At 54.4% G+C, this 19,494-nt stretch overlaps 1 protein-coding gene across 1 annotated transcript; it reads right to left on the bottom strand.

Moving 5' to 3' along the window:
* Window positions 1–501: 501 nt before the first annotated feature.
* On the bottom strand, window positions 502–11,599 carry LOC115655404 (inositol-trisphosphate 3-kinase B-like). Its single transcript, XM_030570825.1, has 8 exons — window positions 11,502–11,599; window positions 7,640–8,412; window positions 4,272–4,356; window positions 3,785–3,998; window positions 3,304–3,508; window positions 2,867–2,968; window positions 2,443–2,514; window positions 502–2,064 (listed from the first exon to the last, which is right to left on the bottom strand). The coding sequence occupies exons 2-8, from the start codon at window positions 8,084–8,086 to the stop codon at window positions 1,825–1,827; spliced, it is 1,365 nt and encodes a 454-aa protein (XP_030426685.1). The 5' UTR covers window positions 8,087–8,412; window positions 11,502–11,599; the 3' UTR covers window positions 502–1,824.
* Window positions 11,600–19,494: the final 7,895 nt, after the last annotated feature.

The following is a 19,494-nucleotide window of genomic DNA, read 5'->3' as shown; positions in this document are numbered from 1 at the left end:
GGTGTCAGGGATGATAGACACTTGCAAGAGGAGTGGAGCTGGGTGGCTGAGGGAGAGCTCATGGGGCTGAGATAAGATTGAGATATGTGGCCGTGGTGGGGAGCTGGGTGGCTGACAAGGGAGAGCAAGTGGAGTTGAGTCTGTTGAAGTGCAATTTGTGGTGGTGGTGGTGGGGTGTGTGTGTGTGCGTGCACGCGCACAAGCATCCCTGTGCAAACAAGGGTAGGGAAAGTGATTGTGTATCCCCCTACTCTGTGCCCACAGCTGTTGCCAACATTAGAACCCAGGAGTCCTGACTCCCAACTCCCTTGGGTACTAACTCCTGGACCCTACCACTTCTCCTTGCACAAGCGTGCACACCCCCCCCCTTCCCCAGAACAATTAGGCTCAGATTTACCACCTATTCATTAAATGTCCCCCCACCATTCCACCTCAGCCAGGGGCCTCAGGTGCCTCTACGCAGGGAGGGGAAAGCAGGGGCTCAAAGGCTGCTGCTGGGTTAAGATACACTAAGGTTTTATTAAGGGGATGATGCAGTGAGCTGGGCTTGAGGGTTGTAACCTCCACAGATGGGGCCACCTCCCCCCGTGCCACCATCTCCTCCCTGGTCATTATGATCCTGCATCACAGCACCTCAGGTGTGGGGAAGTGTCAGTCCTGTTCCCAAGGGCTCCTGGCACTTTCTGTGGGGGGGCCAACTCGAGCCCCTGGGGTAAGGTGATCGGTACCTGCTTGGCTGGACTGACACCTCATTAATTTCCCTCCATGGGGGAGTGACGCCTCCTGTTGTGGCTGAAGAAGCAACATGGGGAAAACTAGCGTCCCTCCCTCTATTCTAGAATCACAGAACTTGCTGGGGCTTAAATTTAAACCCTGCCCTAATTTCTGATCCCCTGAAACTGGAGCAGCACTGGATCCTCCAAGCTAACTGGCTGAGGCTTTAATTGTTCCAGTTTTTCTTGGTCAAATTCTATCTCCACCCCACCCCTTTTTGTTTGTCCACCTCCCCTCTCCCCCTCCCAGCATGAGGAGCAGCCACCTGTGGTGGGGCATGCAGGCTGTTTGTACAGGGACCCCTTGCCTGATGCTAAGAGGTAGCCACCTCTGGGGTGAGGCATGGGAGCTGTTTATCTGCACACTGCATAACATGTTTTTTTTGTATCCAATTCAAGCTCTAGCAGAGGAGGCTAGTAAGGGCTGCCCAGGGCGACGTAGCCTCAGGGCTGCCTGGGGCAGCGGGGCGCTGTCATCTTGACTTCACAGCGGAGAATCTCCTTCCCATTTCAGGTGCCCAAGGCGATTTTAGACTCCCTCCTCCTCCCCCAATTTGGGTAACCAGAGTCACGGCCAACACCGTCTGGTGCTTGTTGGCAATTGCTACTAAAGGCGACCCCAGGCTGTGGCTATTGGTAGAAGCAGGGCCAATCTGGGCCCCGACCTCACCGCCCGTCCCCTCCTGGTGCTGACTGTTAGGAATTAGTAGCATGAGTCCAGGCTGTGGAACCCTTGGCCCTTCTGCCTGAGAGCCGGGTCCCAGATTTCAGAGGCTGGGCTAATGGATACACTGCACCCTGAGTGTGGTGGTGTTTCCTGGGGTGTCCTATGGAGGAAAGACCCACTGAGCCCTGCCCCACCGGGGGAGGCTCCATCAATGCCAGCGAAGATGCACTGGGGTCCTGGGGAACCCCACACAGCTCCCCCACAATGGCCCTAGAGAGGAGGCGGGTGAGTCACATTCAGATGAGGTCTCACAGGGCCCCACAACGTAAGGCTCAGGGTGAGAGCAGTTCTGGGGCTTCCACGGAGGAGGTGGCTGCCTGGTCCTCAGGGTGTGCTGGGGGTTGGCATCTCCTCTGGCCCCAGCCTACGCTGCGCAGCCTGCAGGGTTTGGGTGAGGTGGTGCAGGCCGATCAGGTAGCCGTCCTCGTGGCTGCCGCGGGTCCATGGCACATCATGGCGCAGGGCCAGCTGGGGTGGTGCCAGCAGTGTCTTGCCGAAGTCGATCATCCATACATTGGCCCGGCCCTGGCGGTCATGGACGAAGAGCAGTGAGCTCCCAATGACCTGTGGGGAGAGATCGGGCATTTATAGCTAGGGGGTGCCAGCTTTGCTACAGCCCCAGGGAGGTGAGGAATGGGAAACAGGGCATTTCCCCTCCCAGGGAGCATCAGCTTCAATCCAGCCCCAGGGCCAGGGCGCTGGCTGACATGGTGGATCCCTTTCCCCTCTTGGAGGTGCTGGCTCACAGCTTGGGGGGGGGGGGTTGTCACCTTATTAGGAGGGTGGGTTTGGCCTCACACCCCTCTGCTCTACAGAGGAGCTGCTTTTCCCTCCTTCCTCTCTTTGCCGAACCTGTCCTTCGCCCTGCACCTGCTGCTGTGGACCTTCAGACTGTGCTGGGGGAGGGAGAAGTCCTGGATGCCTGGGTTCCCCTAGACTCACCTCGTGGGTGCGGAAGAAGGCTGATTCGAGCAGTGCGCTCCGCATGCTCTCCAGGCGGCTCTGGTAGGCTCTCTGTAAGGTAAAGGTGGGCGGAAGCAGTCAGAGGGTACCCAAGAGAAGGGGGGTGTCTGCTTTGTGGGGCAGAGGGGCATGGAGCAGGGCAGACAACCAAGCTGCCTCTCCCCACCTGAGGGCAAGTCCAGTATAGCATGACCACACTGCCCCATGGCCCTGTGCTTTAGCCCCAGACCTCTGTGAGCTAGCCCCACAACTCAGCTGAATTTCCCCGATTGCTCTCCAAATACCACCAACCAGCCTTGTATCACCCACTGCCCCTCCCTGGCCTCCCCGCTCCCGCAGTGCCATGCAGTGGGTAGCAGGGGCCCAGGAAGTGACCCCATGGGACCTGGTGCCCCTCCCTTACCAAGATGCTCCCCTGTCTCTTGGTGAAAATCAGGAAGGTGTCCATGATCTGCTCCTGGGTCCGGGTCTGTTTGAAATCCTTCTGCACAGCTCCCCCCTCTATCTGTGAGACACACGGCAGGGTTCAGGCAGACAGGCAGCCCCCGGGAGACTTCCCCGTACAGCAGCCATCCAGTGAGAATATGCAACTGCCTTGGGAGTTGATACAGGGCCCCCTCGCCTGGTGTGGAGATGCAGCCACCTCTAGGGTGAGGCACAGGGACTGTTTATGCAGGGCCCCTTTGCCTGGTGCTGAGATGCAGCGACCTGAGGTGGGGCACAGGGGCTATTGATGCATGGATCTCTTGCCAAGTGCTGAGATGCAGCTTCCTCTGGGGTGGGGCTGTTTATACAGGGAGCTGCAGCCTGGAGCAGAGCCCCTATTTCCCTTTCACTCACTGTCACGCCCTCAATGCGGAAGCCCAGCGAGGCGGTGGAGCTGATGTGCTCGCGCCATTGCATGTAGCGGGGCTTGGTGACCGCCCTCTGGCTGTGCTCCTCGGCCGTAGCAGCGCTTGGATCCACCTTTACCATCTTCTGGTACATATCCTTGCGGGGGGTTGGCTTCAGCAGGGCCTTGGTCAGCTCTTCCTCCAGGTACGTCCTATGGGCAAAGGCAGAGGGGTGGGGAATGGGACGTGGGGGCCTTTTGCTTCTAGGGGGTTCCAGCTTCAATTTGGTCCCACGGCAGGGGGACAGGAAAGGGACATGGGGCCTTTTGCCTCTAGGGGGAACCGCTTCAGATGTGGCTCCAGAGTGGAGTTCCAGCTGGCTCAGGTGGGGAATGGCACAGAGGCCCATTTTCCTCTAGGGGGCATCGGTTCCACTCTCCAGTGGCAGGGGGTTCCACAGGCATATGTCCCCCATCCACTGCACTGACCTCACCCCCATCTTGCAGTCCATGATGCTGGGTACGTCGAGGCCACGCAGCAGATCGTCCATCTGGATGTAGTGCTCGCCGTCCTTCACCACCACACCGTGGTAGGCAGGCACGTAGGGCCGCAGTGCGTCACCCATCAGCGCCTCCAGGCAGGTGTTCTCCACGGTGCTGAACTTCTTCAGGATCTGGCCCCCCTCACTAGGCTTGAAGTTACCTAAGGAAAGGGGTGGGGATAATGAGGGTCAAGCAGGAACCTTGGCATCCTGGGGCTAGTTGGGAACAAAGGGCAGTGGGGCAATACCTGGGCAGGGAATTCCCCTGGCCAATGATGCTGCCACACTGAGAGACAGTGGCAAGGAATTCCCCAGACCACCACTGTCCCCAGGCACCTGGACATCCAAGCCACCATAAAAAGGGCTGAGAACCCAGCAATTCTCATTCTGCAGTAGGGACCTGGCCTGGAATGCCCCCCGAAACCTCTTCTCACCTTCATGCCCTGCCAGCTGCACCCAGGAGCTATGACGCCGCAGGGACCAGTGCACCATAGTGAAAAATGTCTTCCATGACTTGGTCTAAAGGGAAAGAAGGCAACTGTCAGCATGGCAAGGGATTGTCCCCCGGTCTATTTCCCTCCCCTCTGAAAGTGAGACTCTCATCCTAGCCTCCTAGCACATAAGCAGCCCCTGAGCCACACCCCAGAGGTAGCTACATCTCAGCACTGGGTGAAAGATTTCTATTTAAACAGCCCCTGTGCCCCATCCCAGAGATGGCTACAGCTCAGCGCCAGGGGAAGGATCACTGTAAGAGCTAATCTACAGCAGCAATGCTTTAATGTGGCTTGTGTGGTCGCGGCCCAGCGCTGGGAGACAGCTCTCCCAGTGCTCTTAAAAAACCACCTCCACAAGGGGAATAGGTCCCACCACTGGTGCACTGTCTACACTAGTGCTTTACAGTGCTGAAACTCGCTGTGCTCAGGGGGGTGTTTTTTCACACCCCTGTGCAAGAAAGTTGCAGCGCTGTAAAATTGCCAGTGTAGATCAGCCCTAAGTTCCTGCACCCCACCTCAGAGGTGGCTGCATCTCGGCAGAGAGTGAGGGAGCTCTGTATAAACAGCCCCTGCGCGCCATACGAGAGGCGTCTGCATATCCAGCTTGCGGTGTCCCCAGCTCATTGTTGTGTGAGCTGCCTGGCGCTGAGTCACTCCGGTGCTGGGGCTCAACCGTCCTTCCTGCCACCGGAGCTGGCTGCAGCCGCCTTACTAAAATGCGCCTGGGGGTCAGGGAGGGGCTAGTGCTTGCATGAGGGATGGTGCACGCTTCGGGGAGCAGGTGTGCTCCCATCTCCCACAGAGGGCTGGGCAGTCTCCCGTAGTGCTAGGGGGGCTAGGGTGAAGGGCTGGTTGGGTTTCAAAGGGCAAGGTGCAGCTCTGCCAAGGAGGTGGAGGGGCTGTTTCCTGGATGTGTGTGTGTTCACAAACATGCTTGAGCGACTCCAATCTCAGCTCAGCAACCTTGGTGGGCCTAGTCCCACAGGAAGGGAGCTCCCAGCTGCCTCGCACGCATGCACCCAACTACACACGCTGCAGGCAGAGTGAGTCTGGTGTGTTCACACATTGCACAGCCTGGTGTGATGCACTGCTACACACACACAAACTGCAGGAGGGCTGATCTGGGCATCATGCCCTGTTGCTCACACTGGCATGCTGTACACACTCTACAGAGCCCTGGAGCCAAGGCCCCCTGCAGTGATGCAAACATGCATGCTGGATGCAAATGAACCCTTAGAAAGCCCCTGAGCTAGGTATAGAGCAATGCTGCATAAGAATACATGCTTTGCAGAGACACAAAGCCAGGGGCAATGCATTGATACACACATACACACACACTTTGCAGAGGCATGGAACCAGGCGCAATGCATTGCTGCTCTCTCTCACACACACTTTGCAAGTGCCATGCACTGATCCCAGCCTTGAAGCTTGGCTGCAGTGCCCTGCAGAGGAGCTTGCACTAGGCATACTTATGCAATCCTGTGGGTGCCCTGTGCCCTCCAGGCAGGGCGCTGGCCCTGCTCCAAGTAGCACCCGCTCCCAACCAGTTTGCAGGCTGCAGAGGAAACCCAAGGCCTGGCACCCACCCAAAAGAGCTCACTTTTTCCACAACAGTAGGCTCCAGTCAGCCCCTGGTTCTGTCAGGAGTCATATTAACCCTTCAGGGGGTGGGGGAAGCTGGGAAGGTGTCGGGGGGGCGGGGATAGATTCTGGAAGCAGAGGAGGCAGGTGTCCTGGGCAGCACAGGAGAGGTGGGGAGCAGGGAAGGTTCCTGGGAGCAGGGGAGGTGGGAGGCATGAGACATGGGGAGCACAGGGAATCCCAGCAGGTGGGGCGGGGGGGAGAGAGACGGGGGACTTTCCAATCCTGTCCTCCCCCAGCAGGTCACTGGGGAATTCATCTGTCCAAATCTGAGTGTCCAGAGTGGGTGGGGCTGAGCCGGGTGCTGGTGGGGGAGGGGTGTAGGGAGGGGATGTGGATCCCCCTCTACACCCACCCCCCACTTCCTTCCCTGACATGCCAAGAGAAAGGTTGGAGCCAGGATGCGCCCTCATATCCCTCCCTACCCCTGCCTAGAGACCCCTGCTCTTCCCCATTCCCCATGCCCCCAGGCCAGGGCAATGGGGGGTTGTGGTAGCAGATGCAAGGGGGGTATTGACTTTCCAGGTGCCTGCTCAGCCTGAGAAGGGAGTAGAGGGCTGGAGATGGAGGTTCCCTGCCCCTCCCCCCAGCAGGCAGCTGGCACCAGCAATGCACAAAGACATGGACTGGCATGAGTCCAGGGGGAGGGGCAGGGAACAAAGCCCTTGGCCCCGGTGCTGGCTACAGGGGACCCCGGAGGCCTTTAAGGCAGCCAGCACTTCCCTCCCCCATTAATCACTGCTTGGCCTCCGCCTCCATGGCACCAGGAGGCAGGACCCAGGCACTGATCCAGCTACCAGGGGGATGCCCTATTTCCAGCTGCTGAGCCAGCCAGCCCTCCCCCCAACAGTTTCCTGCTCTATTGACTCATGGGAGGGGGGGCCATTTTCTCAGCCAGGGCTGAGGAAACCACATACAGGGAGGGGAAGTGATGTCAGAGCCCAGAGGGGAATCCTCCTGCAGATACTGAGAGACTGAGCAGGGAGAGACAGGCAACCCCCACATAACACAATGAAGGCCTGCCCCACCCCCCTCTCCTGCAACACAACACAACCCCTCTATACAGCATGCACAACACAACCCCAACACAATACAACCCCTCTGTGCAGTGCAATCACAACACCACACAATCCCTACCCAACACAGCCTCTGTGCAATAACTCCTCTGTGCAGCATGCACAACACAGCACAACATCTCTGCAGTAACCTGCACAAGCCTATCCCCAGGGGAATGGCTGTGTGTGTATGTGTGTGTAGGGGAGTGTCAGTGCACGGGCAGGGTGAAGCTAATGCACCCAGGGACCTCCTCCCGCCCACGCCTGCAGCAGCGCCAACCTAATGGCCGTGGGCCGGAAGGCGTGGGAGGCAGCAGAGATGCGGGGGAACGGAAAGGGGCTGCTCTTCCCACCCGCCTCTCCAGCTCCAGCCAGGCCTGAGGTGCTGGGGGGGAGGGAGTCTGAGAGTCACCTAAGGGTGCTCCAAAAGCTGGTACCCCTCAATCCTGACCTGCAGCCCCCTGCTATCCCAGCCCTGGGCTCCCCCACCAGCTCTGCCAGTGCCCCTCAATCCCAATCTGTAGCCCCGTACTATACCAGCCCAGTTCCCTGGTCAGACCATCACACACCAAAGGCAGCATTTAGCTCCACCCCCTGGGCCCTTTGTCTCACCTTCCTCAGCATCTTCCTCCGCCCAGGCTTCCCTTTCTCCTCTTCCTCACTGAAGACCTCATCGGACTCCTGTGAGGACTCGAAGGAGGAGCAGGTGGAGGAGCTGGAGACAGAGCGGCCGTGGCCACCACTAAGCCCACTCATGGCAAGATGCTGGAGCTTGGTGGCTTCTGGGGGACCTTCATTTCCCTTGGTCCCAGGAGCAGATGGGGCCTGGACTCCCTTTGGAGAGCCATCCTCAGGAGATGCCTTTGCCCCATCCAGGGCCAGCCCCTCTCCCCCCACATTGATGGGGAACCCTGGGCCCTGGACCAGCTTCCTTCTCCAGTTGGGATCCCCCAGGGCACCCTCCTTTGTCACACAGGGAGCAGGGCAGCCCTGCCCTCCCTGAGCCAGAGCCTGGGAGATGCCTTTTGGACAGGCCTTGAGGCTATTAAGCCCCTCCATAGTTGACCCCGTTCCTAGATTGTCTCCCCAGGGCACTCCAATTTAGGGTTCAGCTCAGACTGACTACAGGTGGCATCTCCTTGCCCTGGGGAGCCTGACAATGAGTGGGTTGGGGCGCTGCATTGCTGGAAAAGGGTGGGGTCTGCCCTGCAGGGAAAATAGCACAGAGAGGGAAGGGTTAATCTGATATGCTGAAGGGGGGATGCTTGGTGGCAGCCCTTAGGAGCACCTTCCCCCTACACTTCCCCAGCCAGGCCAGCTCCAGGCCTGTGATCTCTGCCTGGCATGAACCCCAGGGCCCGGAGAAAAGTGATTTCACAACGAGCCTGAAAGAGGAAGAGAGAGAACAGAAAAGAGCTGTGAGAGAATTTTCCTAAACAGCTCTGCACCCCCCGAGGCCCAGCCCATCTTGGGTAGGGTGAACAGACGTCCTGATATTATCAGAACCATCCCAATATTAGGGGGTTTTGTCTATTACCACCACCCTTTGCCCTCCACAGGGCCCTATTGCCCACATCCCGATTTTTCACATTTGCTATCTGGTCACCCTAATCTTGGGGATGCCAGGATCCCCCTTCTCCAGGAGATGCAGCTATACAGACCGAAAGCTATGTTTCCCCATTTGGCCAGGAGAGAAACCGAGGCACAGAGCAGAGTGAGGGGGTCTGTCTCCATGATCCAGAACTCAGGAGTCCTGCTCCTAGCCTCCTCTCTACTTTAACCCACTAGACTCCACTCTCCCCCCAGAGCTGGGGAAAGAACCCAGGAATCCTGACTCCTAACTGTAGGTGGTCGCTTTTGATTCCCTATGATCTAGTGTGATTGCTTGTGATCCACTACAATTGTGATCCGTAATCTAGTGCATCTAATATGATTTGTCACGATTAATTGTGATCTATGTCAGTCAACGTTCAGCCAGTGTGTGATTTACTCCAGGATCCAGCCTGGTCTCTCAGGCTGTACTGTGATCTGGTCAGCTATATAGGGATTGATTGTCATCTACTCTTTTGTTCTGTTAGGACCTGTGGGAAACAATTTTGATTGGCTGAGAGCCATTGAGACTTCCTGTGATCCATTCAGATCTGCTGTCAAGCACTACGATGCGGTGTGGACTTTGTGAACTGCTGAGAGCCAATGAGATTGTGATCTACTTAATAAGCTGTGAGTTCACTGACACCTGTTGAGATGTGTTGTTCTGTATTGTGATTTGCTGGTATCTATTGAGAATTACTGTCATATACTGTGACCTGCTGAAATGTCCCCACAGCTCAGCTGAGATGGGTTGTGTTCTGCTCTGGGGTTTACTGAGATCTGCGGGATCTGTTTTTATCTGCTGTAATCTCATTGTGGTCTTCTATGATCTAGTGAGATCCAATGAGAGGTGCTGCAATCTTATCTTCAGGGCGTCAGCCAGTTACCTGCTGGGGTCAGGAAGGAATTTCCCCCCCCAAATTCAGAACCAAACAGAGGGATTCAGGGCAGAGGCAGAGGGGATCACCTTCCTCTGGAGCATCAGAGATCAGCCACAGATGGAGAGGGGACACTATACGGGGTGGACAGTTGATCTGAGATGGTCCGGAGATTCCTCTTTCTTAGCTGCTTGGCTGGCAGGTCTTGCTCCCATGCTCAGGATGTAACTGATGGCCAGATTTGGGGTTGGGAAGGAATTTCCCCAGAGGTCAGACTGGCAGGGGTGTCTTTGGGGTGTCTGCTGGGATTATCCGGCTATATCTCACCTCACCAATTCTCTGCCACCACAGGGGCCTTAGACACCGATGACACCTGGCTCTGTCCTATTCTCTGCCTGGGGCTCAACAGTTTGGTCTTGTGAGGACTGAAATGCTTCAATCTAACTAAGTAATTGAGCTTGACAGAGAGGTCCCTGGGAGAATTTTAATGGCCTTTGATACACAGTAGGGCAGACTGGATGATCTCGTGATATCTTATGCCCTTATGGGAACTATTATGATCTGATCTTCTGATGTGACCCATTTTGATCTGCTGGATCTATGGAGACCTGTTCATATGTGTTGGGATCTGCTGTGATCTATGGAACTCTACCAATATGGGTTGTGATATAACGAGATCTGCTGTGGCACACTGGGATCTACTGGGACATTCTACCTGGGGAAAGGCCTTGGATCCTTCGCTCTTTGTTAATTGAAAACTAAATCCGCACAGATCCCTGGGGAATGGACCACAGGGACCAACACTGTCCTGGGTCCAAGAAGGGGGACGGGTAGCTGGGTCTCCATGCTGGAGACAGCGGCGGCTTCAGGCTCCAGCGCTCCAAGTGCGTGCCTGGGGCGGCAAGCCATGGGGGGTGCCCTGCCTGTCCCTGCAAGGGCGGCAGTCAGGCAGCCTTTGGCGGCGTGCCTGCGGGAGGTCCACCAGTCCTGTGGATTCAGCGGCAATTTGGTGGCAGGCATGCCGAAGCCATGGGACTGGCGGACCTCCGGCAGACAAGCCACCAAAGACAGCCTGACTGCTGTGCTTGGGGCGGCAAAAAAGCTAGAGCCGTCCCTGGCTGGAGAGTGGGGGAAGTCAGGGAAAAGTGGGTTAAACACCACCACCACGCCCTGCCTCTCAACAGGGTTTTCCAGCCTGGCTCCAGGCCCAGCACTCTCCCTAGCAAAGAGCCCCCGCCTGGGGCTTTTCAGAAGGCGGCTGGGAATGAGATGAACAAACTGAATCCCAGGCCAGGGTTGTGGGCACAGGGGGAGGGGAGCCTGCTGGCCTGTAGCCATAGGGCAACAGCTGGGAGGCAGGGAGGGGGACACAGGAGGGGGTGAAGGAGGCTGGGATCGCTTACTGTGAGCCAAGAGGCTGTGCGCCTCCTCCTCTACCCGCTAGACTCCTTTGTGGGGCAGAGAAGGGCATATTATTAGGGGACGATGTGCGTGTGTGTGCAGAAAGGGGGTTGGGGGAGCTCTCCCTGCCCCAGAGATGCACAAAGGGGTGAGGAGAGGGGTGTCTTGCTGCCCTTCCACAATGATTCGTGTGCATGGAAAATCCCATGGGCAGCTGCAGCCATCAGTGGGTTCATTGGCCCAAGGGGGCGCTATGGGTTTGGGGGAAAGGAGTAGGAGGATCGGATGTGGGGACTAGAACCCAGGAGTCCTGGCTCCCAGCCTAACCGATTAGACCCCACACCCCTCCCGTTCCCGGGGTAGGGGTTGGGGTGGGGGTCCTTTCCGCCATGTGGACCAGGAAATGCTGCAGTGACCCCCACCCCCAGGGAATTCCCGCGGGTCGAGGGCGGGCGTGCATGTGGGGGCGGCGTCCATGCCCAATCCCGGCCCCGAGGAGGGGGGGGGGCGTCCTGCTGCGAAGCAGACGGGACATCTCCTCTCCTCCGATTTCAGCTGCCCCCACCCCGAGGACCCTCCCACCCACGCTGCGCGATGTCCCCTACCTTCCGAGCCAGGGTCCGGGCTAGTGTGGCACAGGCATCCCCGCGCAGCGAGCCTGGCCGCGGCAGGGAGAGGGCGGGGATGGCAGGGGAGGGAGAATGGCTGACAAATTGCCCCCATAAAATTAGTCCTGCGCTGCCCTCTGCTGCTCAGCCGAGGGACTGAGTCCGTCCAGGCCCGGGGGAGCTGCAGGAGTGGGGGAGGCTGCGCCTGGCGGGGGCGCTGGAGGCGGCTGTAATGTGGGGGGCGGGGCAAGGTCCAGACGCGGAGGGAACCACCAGGGGGCATGGATCACAGGTGAGCAAGTCAAGAACCAGCATCAAGTGTAACAATGCACAGTCAACCTGGGGAACTCTGCCAGGGGATGTGAAGGCCAAGACAATAACAGGGTTCAAAAAAGAACTAGATAAATTCATGGAGGATAGGTCCATCAATGGCTATTAGCTAGGATGAGCAGGGGTAGTGTCCGTAACCTCTGTTTGCTAGAAGCTGGGAATAGGCGACACTGGTGGGATGGATCACTTGATGGTTTCCTGTTCTGTTCATTCCCTCTGACGCACCTGGCACTGACCACTGTCAGAAGACAGGATACTGGGCTAGATGGACCTTTGGTCTGACCCAGTAGGGTTATTCTTATCTTCTTAATTCCCTTAGAGCTGAACACCAAACCCGAGGCATAGCTCCGTCTACCCACCCATCCTCATATACACTCACCTGTCCCCAGAGCCACACATCAACGCACACCCCCATCAATCCATCTATTCACTCATCCATTAGCATATAAACCCATCTGTCAACCCAGCCCCAAATACACCCACCCATCCATTCCCATGTCCATCTGTCCATCCACCCATCCTGTGTACCTCTACTCATCCATTCCCATATCCAACTGTCCATCCACCCATCCCATGTACCCTCACCTGTCCATTCCCATATCCATCTGTCCATCCCCCCTCCTCATATACACCCACCCATCCTTTCCCATATCCATCTGTCCATTCCCATATGCATCTGTCCATCCACCCATCCCATGTACCCCCACCCGTCCATTCCCATATCCGTCCCTCCCCCATCCTCTTATACACCCACCCATTCTTTCCCATATCCATCTATCCATCCACCCATCCCATGTACCCCCACCCATCCATTCCCATATCCATCTGTCCATCCCCCATCCTCATATACACCCACCCATTCTTTCCCATATCCATCTGTCCATCCACCCATCCCATGTACCCCCACCCGTCCATTCCCATATCCATCTGTCCATCCATCCATCCCATATACACCCATCCATCCTGTGATGTTGCACCCCATAATGCTTTATAGAAATATGATTATGAATGTAAATAAGACATACCTGGAATATGTTTTATGCTAGATATGCTATGTACAGGGGCAGCTCCAGGCACCAGCATGCCAAGCGCGTGCCTGGGGCAGCAAGCCATGGGGGGTGCTCTGCCCGTCGCCACAAGGGCGGCAGGCAAGTTGCTTTCGGCGGCATGCCAGTGGAGGGTCCACTGGTCCCGCGGCTTCGGCAGACATCCCGCAGGCTGCCGCCAAATCCAGAGGACCGGGGACTTCCCACAGGCAAGCCACCGAAGGCAGCCTGCCTGCCGTGCTTGGGGCAGCAAAATACCTAGAGCCGCCCCTGGCCATGTAACATATCTTTGCAAAGGTTATGATCTACTGAGTGTGCTCATCCTATGTGTATGAATGTATCATTTTTGTTTCTGAAAGTAAGAATATAAAATGTAACTCTGAGGTCCTATTGTAGTTATGCAAAGTGTGGCCATTAATGGTGGTTTGGAATCTTGATGGCTCCCATTAACCAGGACAATTGGTTGTAAATGGCTCTGTTTACTTGTAAGTCTTCCTGTATACGTGTGTACTGGCAAGTGGGTAATGAAGTCTTACAGTGACATGTGATCATGTCACCTGAACTGGAATCCATCTTTAACCTGGTGCTTTTCCATTCAGAAGGAGGGGTGGGAACCCAGAGAGAGACAAAGGATTCCCATCTTGTGCCAAAGATATGTAATCCTTCTGCCCCTCTGAATTGGCAGCAACAAGGGCCGGGTTCAGTATCCAGGGGTTCCGTTTCAATAACACCATGCATAACCGGCTCGAGTCCTCACCCAGTGACCTGGGACACTTACATACCACACCCCCCTGGGCGCCTCTAGGAAGCAATACTTCCCCTCTCGCAAGCACGGAGTCTGAGTGTAGCAAAATCTTTCTAATAAAGGAAGGAAACAATGCGGCATCCCACTGGAGAAACACCACAAACAGGATTATAACACAAACCATAAACAAACACAAAAAAACCCACCCCCATGTACGTTTGGCAATGTCCTTTTCCCCTTAGGGTCTTAAGTCCAATCACCCCAAAGTCCAACAACCCAAAAGTCTCTGGTCAGTGCCACCCCAGAATTCGAGAGTTTATCTGCAGAGTTTTACCCCTCCCCAGCCTGGGTGGAAAGGGGGGGGAAGTCCACACAGGGTGTTAAGGGGCACCTTACGTGGGCCAGGGCCAACTGCTCCGCCTCTCCGTGGAGTTCTACTGCAGCTTTCACCACGACCAGCTCCACCGCACCAGCTGTGCCGCTCCTCCAGCTGTCCCTGCAAACCGCTTCACTCTGCTCACTGTTCCATGGGCTGCTCCAACACGCTGCAAATTGCTCTGCTCTGCCAGCCACTTAACAATAGGTCTTCAGGCTCCCCAACTAGTTAGCACAGCACTCCGTGATCTCAATTCAGCTCTTTCAGTGATTTCAGCTCTTAGTAGGGGAGTCCTGGTGCTGGTGCACCATTGGCCCAACATGAATTCAGCTCAGCAGTCTCTAGATAGACTCCTAATAGAATTAAAAATTAGTTCTACTCTTTAACACTGGAGAGAGGAGGATGTGCAATTGGTGTTCCAGGCCCTCAAAAGGGGCCCATACCATCAGGTACACACACCAGTCCCCAACCTCTCTCCATTCATGGGGTTTTGGAACCCATGTCCCATGTTTAGCAAGTACCACCCAGCTGAAGTTGAGTCATTTCTGTCACAAAGCAGTCCCATCCCAAGCTGCTGTGGGGTTATGCTAAGTGTGGGGGGGGGATGCATGCCAATGCAAATTCTTAAAATTCTTTCCACACTCTCTACAATTCACCACCAGATGTCAGGGTAGCGCTCATCCTGACTCTGCTTACAGATAAATATTAGGGGGTGGAACAGAACAAAGGGGGCTGCAGAAATCCCCTAGCTACTACCTGAGCTGGAACAAGGACTGTACCAGGGGAAAGGATTGTGCCCAGACTAGAAAGGATATATCTCCAATATATATCTCCAGATCAGTGGCACAGCTATGGGCACCCGCATGGCCCCACAGTATGCCAATATTTTTATGGCCGACATGGAACAACGCTTCCTCAGCTCTCGTCCACTCACGCCCCTTCTCTACCTACGCTACATTGATGACATCTTCATCATCTGGACCCATGGGAAGGAGTCTCTGGAAAAATTCCACCACGATTTCAACAGCTTCCACCCCACCATCAACCTCAGCCTGGACCAATCTACACGGGAGGTCCACTTCCTAGACACCACGGTGCAAATAAGTGATGGTCACATTACCACCACCCTATACCAAAAACCTACCGACCGCTATGCCTACCTTCATGCCTTCAGCTTCCATCCCGGGCACATCACACGATCCATTGTCTACAGCCAAGCACTGAGGTACAACCGCATCTGCTCTAACCCCTCAGACAGAGACCAACACCTACAAAACCTCCACCAAGCATTCTCACAATTACAATACCCGCATGAGGAAATAAGGAAACAGATCAACAGAGCCAGACATGTACCCAGAAGCCTCCTACTGCAAGACAAACCCAAGAAAGAAACCAACAGGACTCCACTGGCCATCACATACAGTCCCCAGCTAAAACCTCTCCAACGCATCATCAGGGACCTACAACCCATCCTGGACAATGATCCCACACTTTCACAGGCCTTGGGTGGCAGGCCAGTCCTCGCCCACAGGCAACCTGCCAACCTGAAACACATTCTCACCAGTAACTGCACACCGCACCATAGTAACTCTAGCTCAGGAACCAATCCATGCAACAAACCTCAATGCCAACTCTGCCCACATATCTACACCAGCGACACCATCACAGGGCCTAACCAGATCAGCCACACCATCACCAGTTCATTCACCTGCACGTCCACCAATGTAATATATGCCATCATATGCCAGCAATGCCCCTCTGCTATGTACATCAGCCAAACTGGACAGTCGCTATGGAAAAGGATAAACGGACACAAATCAGATATTAGGAATGGCAATATACAAAAACCCTGTAGGAGAACACTTCAACCTCCCTGGCTACACTATAGCAGACCTTAAGGTGGCCATCCTGCAGCAAAAAAACTTCAGGACCAGACTTCAAAGAGAAACTGCTGAGCTTCAGTTCATCTGCAAATTTGACACCATCAGCTCAGGATTAAACAAAGACTGTGAATGGCTTGCCAATTACAAAACCAGTTTCTCCTCCCTTGGTTTTCACACCTCAACTGCTAGAACAGGGCCTCATCCTCCCTGATTGAACTACCTCATTATCTCTAGCTTGCCTGCATATATATACCTGTCCCTGGAAATTTCCACTACATGCATCTGACGAAGTGGGTATTCACTCACGAAAGCTCATGCTCCAAAACGTCTGTTAGTCTATAAGGTGCCACAGGACTCTTTGCTGCTAGTCTGTGAAAGACGCTTATTGGAACATCTCTGAGGGTGAAGTTTCATCTGTATACAGTTTCTTACTGTATTAGGCTTAGACTTGCATGTCTTTATTTTATTTTGCTTTGTAATTTACTTTGTTCTGTCTCTTATTATTTAGAACCACTTAAATCCTACTTTTTATATTTAATAAAATCACTTTTTTGCTTATAAATTAACCCAGAGTAAGTAATTAATTGCTGGGGGAGAAAACAGCTGTGCATATCTCTCTATCAGTGTTATAGAGAGCAAACAATTTATGAGTTTATCCTGTATAAGCTTTAAACAGAATAAAATGGATTTATTTGGAGTTTGGATCCCATTGGGAACTGGGTGCTAGAGATAGGAATACTTTCTAAGGCATTTTCAGTTAGTCTGCAATTTTGGGGGGACGTGGTTTAGACCTGAATCTGTGTTTGCAGCAGGCTAGCATCTGGCTCAAGACAGGGTATTGACGTCCCAATCTGCCAGGGAAAACGGGCTCAGAGATCGTCTCAGCACACCAGGTGGCGGTCCCAAGTGGGTTTCTGTAACCCAACCCATCACACACCCACTCAGCCCCATACACACCCACCCATCCATTCCCATATCCATCTATCCATCCACCCATCCCATATAAACCCACCCATCTATCTATCTCCATATACTCCCATCCATCCGACCATACCCCCATCTTCTACACACTCACTCATCCATTTCCATACCCATCTCCATACATACACATCCATCCACCTAGCCTCATAAAGACCTACACACACGTTCATCCCCATAGCCACTCATTCATCTACCCATCCCCATTCACCACCCAACAATCCCCATATGCATCTTTCCACCCATCCATCCATCCACATACAAGCCCTGGCATCCACCCATCCACCTCCATATCCATCCTGCTGTCCCTATATACATCCACACACCCATCTATCAATCTATCTATCTAATTCTTTTCTACTTTTATTCTCTCTCTCTCTCTCTCTCTCTCTCTCTCTCTCTCTCTCTCTCTGGATCTATAAACTTCAGCCCCCTCCATGCCCCACCCCACTATCTCAGTTTTTCTCTATCCTTGTTTACATAATTTCTTCTCCAAGTATCTCAAAGCTTAGATTCCTTCACACACTCTTCCCTCCACCTTCCACATCCACCCCTCAGTGATTCCCCACTTGTCATGGTATAATTCCCCACTCTAAACCTTAGCGTCCAAAAGATGGGGTACCAGCATGAATTCCTCTAAGCTCAATTACCAGCTTAGTACTTGTAGCGCTGCCACCAACCAGGAATTCCAGTGCCTGGTACACTCTGGTCCCCCCAAAACCTTGCCCGGGGACCCCCAAGACCCAGTCTCTCTGGATCTTAACACAAGGAAAGTAAACCCTTTCCCTCACCGCTGCCTCTCCCAGACTTCCCCTCCCTGGATTACCCTGGAAGATCACTGTGATTCAAACTCCTTGAATCTTACAACAGAGAGGAACATCCACCTTCCCTCCTCCTTCTCTCTCTCCCTCCCAGACTCTCCCTGAGAGAGAAAGTAATCCTAACACAGAGAGAAATTAACCTTTCTCTCCCCCTTCCCTCCTTTCTCCCCACCAATTCCCTGGTGGATCCAGACCCAGTCCCCTGGGGTCTCACCAGAATAAAAAAACAATCAGGTTCTTAAACAAGAAAAGCTTTTAATTAAAGAAAGAAAAACCAGTAAAAATTATCTTTGTAAATTTAAAATGGAATAGGTACAGGGTCTTTCAGCTATAGATACTGGGAATACCCTCCCAGCCTAAGTACACAAGTACAAATTAAAATCCTTTCAGCAAAATACAAATTTGAACTCCTTCCAGCCAAATACACATTTGCAAATAAAGAAAACGAACATAACCTAACTCGCTTTATCTACCTAATACTCACTATTCTGAACTTATAAGTGCCTGTATCGGAGAGATTGGAGAGAAACCTGGTTGCACGTCTGGTCCCTCTGAGCCCCCAGAATGAACAACCACCAAAAACTAACAGCACACACACAAACTTCCCTCCCTCAAGATTCGAAAGTATCCTGTCCCCTGATTGGTCCTCTGGTCAGGTGACAGCCTGGCTCACTGATCTTGTTAACCCTTTACAGGCAAAAGAGATATGAAGTACTTCTGTTCCATTAACTCTTAACTATCCGTTTATGACACCACTCCAGTCCCCTTCCACCCTCTTCCCCCATCCCTGCATCATTGATCCTCCATCCCAATCCCCCACCACTTGCCCCTTGCCTCCCCCCATCCTCTTACCCCCTGTCTCTCCCACAGTCCCACATCCCATTCTCCAGCCATCTCCCCGCAACAGCACCAGACAGAGCAGGCTTTCCAGTCCTTTATTACCCCTTTAGTCAGAGTCCTCTGAGATCTCATAGACAGTGACACGCAGCTTGTCCAGGTCCCACTCTGCTGGGCAAATCTCCTCTCCCTGGGCCCCGCAAGCCTCTTGCAGCCCCTGAGTTTCCAGCGCCTCCCTGCGCCTCCGCAGCTCATTCAGGAAGCCCTGCAGCTCCCTCTCCATCTGGCTCAGCCTTCGTAGGTGTCTCTCCTTGGCCTTCCTCGGTGTGCATGCAGGGCGCGGAGGCACAGCCACTGCCTTGCTGCCCAGCTCACTGCCTACTGTGCTGCAGCCCTCGCTGGCCTGGCCGAGGGGAGAGAGTTGGGGTCAGGGCCAGGACAATTCCAACTTCTTCTCCCCTGGGGGAGTCCCCACCACCAGGGATGGATGGATGGATAGATCGAGGGGGATGTGTATGTGGATGGTTTGACGGGTGAATAAATACACAGATTAGTATGTATAGGGCTAGATGGGGGGATGGGAGGGGAGCATGGGGGGGATAGATGAAAGAACGGGTCTGGGAGATGGAGGAGTGTGTGGGCATGAATAGATGGAGGGGTATAAATGAAGGTGGATAGATAGAAGTATATAGTGACCCCGCACATTTCGCCATCCTGCCCCACCCTGACGTTTGTAACTGTCTCCCCGGATCCTCCAAGGACCCCATGGCAAACCCTCCCTGGCAGGCCAAGGGCAGTGTGTCTGTCTCATGTCGTGTGCCCCCCACTCTCCTCACCCCTGTCTGTCTCCTGCTGTGATGACCCTGGGGCGGTTTCTCTGCATGCCTGGCCAGCAGTGTATCTCAGAGACAGAGGGCAAGGGCCTGGGCCTGGGATGTCCAAGGCAGGTAGCTCATCCCCCTTTGTCAGCAGGA

The sequence above is a fragment of the Gopherus evgoodei genome, chromosome 7, assembly GCF_007399415.2.
Source record: "Gopherus evgoodei ecotype Sinaloan lineage chromosome 7, rGopEvg1_v1.p, whole genome shotgun sequence".
Lineage (NCBI taxonomy): Eukaryota > Metazoa > Chordata > Testudines > Testudinidae > Gopherus > Gopherus evgoodei.
Note: the sequence above shows the minus strand (reverse complement) of the source record. Positions and strands in the feature narration are given on the sequence as shown.

Excerpts from the sequence above, each read along its gene's own strand:
- LOC115655404 (XM_030570825.1), bottom strand. The coding sequence starts at position 8,086 with ATGGAGGGGCTTAATAGCCTCAAGGCCTGTCCAAAAGGCATCTCCCAG. Across the intron at positions 2,515-2,866 it reads AGAGACAGGGGAGCATCTTG|AGAGCCTACCAGAGCCGCCT; the intron begins GTAAGGGAGGGG and ends TTTACCTTACAG. Across the intron at positions 2,065-2,442 it reads CCTTCTTCCGCACCCACGAG|GTCATTGGGAGCTCACTGCT; the intron begins GTGAGTCTAGGG and ends CTCTCCCCACAG.